The following is a 4,542-nucleotide window of genomic DNA, read 5'->3' as shown; positions in this document are numbered from 1 at the left end:
ATACTGTGCAGATCGACTGTTTTTTTTTTTCTAGACGACAATCATGAATTTACAAAAAAGTGAAATACACATAATGAATAAGTGTTAAATGATTAATATTATTCCTAGAATTAAAATACATAAATTTACGAACGGCAATAATTGTGTTGAACTAAAAAAGAGTGATTGAAGGCATGCGTTTTTACTTGATATTTTCTTTGCTTTATTTCTTCACTACAATATTTGTTATATTACAGCTATCCCATCATCAGTGCCCAGTTTATCCACCTACTACGGCATGCAACTTACATCTTACAGTAATGATTTCATAAGGCATATTTATGAAGGCGATTTAATGAAATTCAGCTGTTATGTGTATCCATTGGGGAATCCACCAATTACATGGACATGGTTTTGTGGAGAAGAAGAGATGAAAAACGTAACATTTTCAAGCAGTAAAACCACTACTTATATGAATTTCACTGCAACACGAAAACACGACTGGAAGTATTGTTATTGTAGAGCGAAATCGCCTTCCCGTGTTTTATTCTACGACCATTTGTCTTCTTCCAGATACATGATGCGTGTTTATCGTAAGAAGTTGATTTTATTATCACTGATATCAACTATTATAAAGTACATGTAATTCATTCATTAGTTTATCACTTACACAACAAAGTACATGTTAAGTCAACATTTATTAACACAACACAATTTTTTTTAACCATTTTGATGCAATTAAATAGGTTTTTTGGTATTTGAGGAAATGCATCTTCCCTTGAGAGATCCTTCTTTTATTATACTCTCTTATTTTATTTCAGTCTTTGTTTTCAAAGTGATTTCAACGTGATTTCGCTGGTGGTTACACATTTTTCGATATTATCAGGACTTTTTAATATAAAAAAATTTAATAATCTTTTCTTACCTGCTTTTCCAGTGAATCAATTTCTTTTGCCTAATAAGATTTTATACAATAATATATGAAATTGCAATTTTTCGCCTCAAAATTAAAAATAAAAAATTCAGGACATTTCCGACTCAATTTAAATGGCTTGCTTTAAGTGTTTTTCAATGAACATCTGAATTTTTTGTATATATAATTTAAATTATTTTTTTTTTTCGAAATATTACTCGCAAATAATCTTTTAATTTCTTTCTCAAATTATTCCAAGATTTGAATTTCAATCAACATTGTTATATGCGTAAATATAATTCCTTTTGTTTGAAAATTTAGAAATATATAAGTTTATATAAATATCACTATACAACATACACATTTATTAATACAAGCAGTTATTGAAGATTACTTTTATAAGATTCGCCACGATCACGACCAAAGATTTATCCTTTGACTCCTACAACTGTACAGAGCGGTGAGTACATAAACATCAAGTGCAATCTCACGACAGTAGGCTATCCAAAAATAACATGGAGATGGATCTGTGGCGACCAGCCTCCCCAGAATGGGATGGACGAAGGAACAGAAACTTACTTGGAAATCAAAGTGACTCCACGTCACAATGGAAAGATATGCAGATGCAGAGGAATATCTTCACCATCCTCTTTCTATGCCTACGACGAGATTTCAGACGCTATAAAGATCACCGTTTTCTGTAAGATGCATTTAGTTGTACATTTTACATCTTCTAAATTAATGTAAAAAAACAACAACAACAACAAAATTTGCACAACGACAGTATAAGTAATTGATTATTATGCAGCTTTTTTCATTTGGAGGCTTTTTAGCTAAGAAACATACGATCTCAATTCATAATTTAATTTTGTTATTCTAAATGAGATATGCTTTGTTATGTACTGTGACATGTAAATACTACCAAGACATCCTTACTTTTATGATTTCTCATTCCTTAATATATCAATTATAATCAGTGTAATTCATTATTCAAAGGAAATAAATTAAGATTCAGTTCTAATTACAGGATATTATTTTTAATTCGTTTAGCCACAAGTAATGAAGACCCTCAATGCGTATCAGCTGCAGCATTTGGAACTACTACTGGTTTACTGGTGGCTATTATACTAGCGTTAATCACAGTCCTTTTATTACAGCATATCAGAGTGAAAAAAGGAGACCTGTGTTCCTGTGTAGTATCTGGTGAGACTTTTAAGAGAAAGAATTAAGAGGCAGTACTTAATTCACATTTCCTTAAGAAAATTAAAGTTCTTTTTCGTATCCTAATTTAAATTAAGAAATCAACAAAGCTCCTTTGCGTTAATATCTTTAAAAGAAATTGAAAGGCTGAATTTGTTTCCATTTAAATATATTTCAGCAAAGAAAGGAGAAGAAAAAACAAGGTAGATTCACTGTTTCAATCTACATGTAATTTGGTATAAATAGTTCTAAAAAGACAATCTTTATATTATACTAGTATTATCATTTTAGAGAATAAGAAATTTGTGTTGATTTTTGACTTACATTTGCTTACCTTAGTGAAAACAACAGTCATCAAAATCCGGAATATGTCAATGATCAATCCTACGAAGTACTCCAGGTTAACAGAAATAGACAATGGTAATTCTCATCTGAGTACATGTACATACAATTCTTCTTAATAAACAAATGAAGACATACTTTTAAAGACTTTCAAAAGAAAAAAAACAAATAAAAAAACTATAAAAAAAAAAAAAACATGATAACGACAAAAAAGAATGTTGGAAGATACCCTAGCGGGAACTGTTCTTTTTTTTTTAAAGTTGTGTAAAAAAAATTTAGATAGTTCATAACATGCCTAATTGCATTCAGGCTATTACTCGTGCGAAAAGGGAAACAACTTCATAATGAATTATCCATAAAAACTCTTGATTAAAATTGCTAAAGTCATCGAATGTTTTCTTTACGCCTTTGCTGACCGGGTAGTAGAAATGTATTTTCAAATTGTGCATTTAAGTAGTTCACAAAAGCATATTAGGTTAAAGGGTTTTGAGCTATATACTTTACTGACTGTATAATTGGGACGCATGGAAAGTGTTTGATAACCGCAGATCCTGAAGGTGCATAATTCTGAAATTAATTTAAAGCTCTTTAAAATCTTGTTGAAAAAGTATGTCTTTAAGTAAAAAGTCCATTTGAACATTTAATAAATTACATTATGATGAATGAAAAGAAGGACTAATTTGATGATATCTCTTTTTTTTCAGAACCTAGATAAATATCAGGTAAGAATTGTCTTTTAACTGATCTTTATTTGCATTGGTTTTGTGGTTTTTAAATCAACGAGATTTTTTTCAAACCCTTGAATTCCAAGAATTATGTTTCTTTGGCAGTGATATATTTTTGATAACATTCATAAGTTTCGCATAAAGTGAAAGGAACTAGGATAATTAAGCTTAGATTTATGTCGATATTTGTTATTCACAAAATGTTTATTATAGAATGACACTTGAAAAATTGATTAAAACTGAAAGGAAGTCTTTTTTTTTTTTAATAAGAATTAAAATTTTACGTGTATTCTATTATACTAATATCAGACTTGAGACTAAAACTCTTTCATGGTCCTGGACATGGTTCATATTTATATATGTCTACTTTGCGATGTTAGGCTTAAAATTTATTCAAAGATTTAGTATGATTTTCAAATCTTTTTTTAATCTTTATACTTACAAATTGTATCGTAATCAAAGCATGTTTTTGCGTATCGAATCAGTTGGTAGACCTAAACACCATATGCAGTTTAAATATTACTATATAAATAAGGGAAGTTGTTGATGGATAATGTCGGGATTACCTCTTCATCAACCTTTTTTGTATCATTTTCTATATAGGTCGCTTATACCAAAAACTCGTCAAAGTCTGCAGTTTTGTGATGTTGGTTGGTGACAGTGAGTGCTGGAATGTTATCATTGACATTGCCATTTGGAGAAGAAAATTAAAATGGAATATAACTATCTGTTGGTGCCTGACTCTTATCCTCTTAGTCTGAGAACCAGCATATTGTAAAATTAAATATTTTCCAAGGGGTCAAACATTCGAGGTTTGAGAAAAAATATTCGTTTAAGATTATTTGATTTCATGGTTGAATTTTTCAGAAGTATCACGAAAAACAACGAAAACTAACCCCCAAGAAAATAAGTGATTTCACAGTAATACCCAAGGGATACTTTTGCAGCGTTTACTGCCGCTCCGGAATCGGATCTATTGTTTGCTTTGGCGGCAGAAAGTGCTGAAATAGATAGGTTGTTATCATTCCAACATTGCAATATGTGGTCGTTACTTTAAACACACAAGAATTTTTTTTTAAAATATCGTTACAAATCATAGTAAAAAAGAAGGATTCCTTACGAGCTTACTTATGTAAGGAAAATATCACTCATATAAACCATATAATGAGATTCAATATAAGAGCGTGCATATGTTAATAAACAGATTTTATGAATAGTCATGATCATAAATCATGTCAAAAACAACATTATTTCTAGGAATGATTAACCTTGCTTGACTATGATGCGTTTTATAATTATGTCTATTAATTTCATTCAGTTATCATTGTGTTATTTTGTGATATTAAGCGTTGCTGCTGTTTTGTATAATGAACAACTAAACTC

General features: G+C 29.9%; 1 protein-coding gene across 1 annotated transcript; it reads left to right on the top strand.

Annotated features, from left to right (window-relative positions):
- Positions 1 to 242: 242 nt before the first annotated feature.
- On the top strand, positions 243 to 2,121 carry LOC133179227 (uncharacterized). The gene is made up of 3 exons (XM_061314018.1): positions 243 to 572; positions 1,296 to 1,592; positions 1,943 to 2,121. The coding sequence occupies exons 1-3, from the start codon at positions 278 to 280 to the stop codon at positions 2,119 to 2,121; spliced, it is 771 nt and encodes a 256-aa protein (XP_061170002.1). The 5' UTR covers positions 243 to 277.
- The last annotated feature ends 2,421 nt before the right edge of the window (positions 2,122 to 4,542 follow it).

Source organism: Saccostrea echinata, unplaced genomic scaffold (genome assembly GCF_033153115.1).
Source record: "Saccostrea echinata isolate AGI-Se365-2 ecotype Australia unplaced genomic scaffold, CSIRO_AGI_Sech_v1 ptg000004l, whole genome shotgun sequence".
Taxonomy (NCBI): Eukaryota; Metazoa; Mollusca; class Bivalvia; order Ostreida; family Ostreidae; genus Saccostrea; species Saccostrea echinata.
Note: the sequence above shows the minus strand (reverse complement) of the source record. Positions and strands in the feature narration are given on the sequence as shown.

What these genes read in the sequence shown, in the direction of transcription:
- LOC133179227 (XM_061314018.1), top strand. Translation starts at nt 278, where the DNA reads ATGCAACTTACATCTTACAGTAATGATTTCATAAGGCATATTTATGAA. An exon ending in ATACATGATGCGTGTTTATC is followed by an intron (nt 573 to 1,295) that starts GTAAGAAGTTGA and finishes TACTTTTATAAG; the next exon opens with ATTCGCCACGATCACGACCA. An exon ending in TATAAAGATCACCGTTTTCT is followed by an intron (nt 1,593 to 1,942) that starts GTAAGATGCATT and finishes TAATTCGTTTAG; the next exon opens with CCACAAGTAATGAAGACCCT.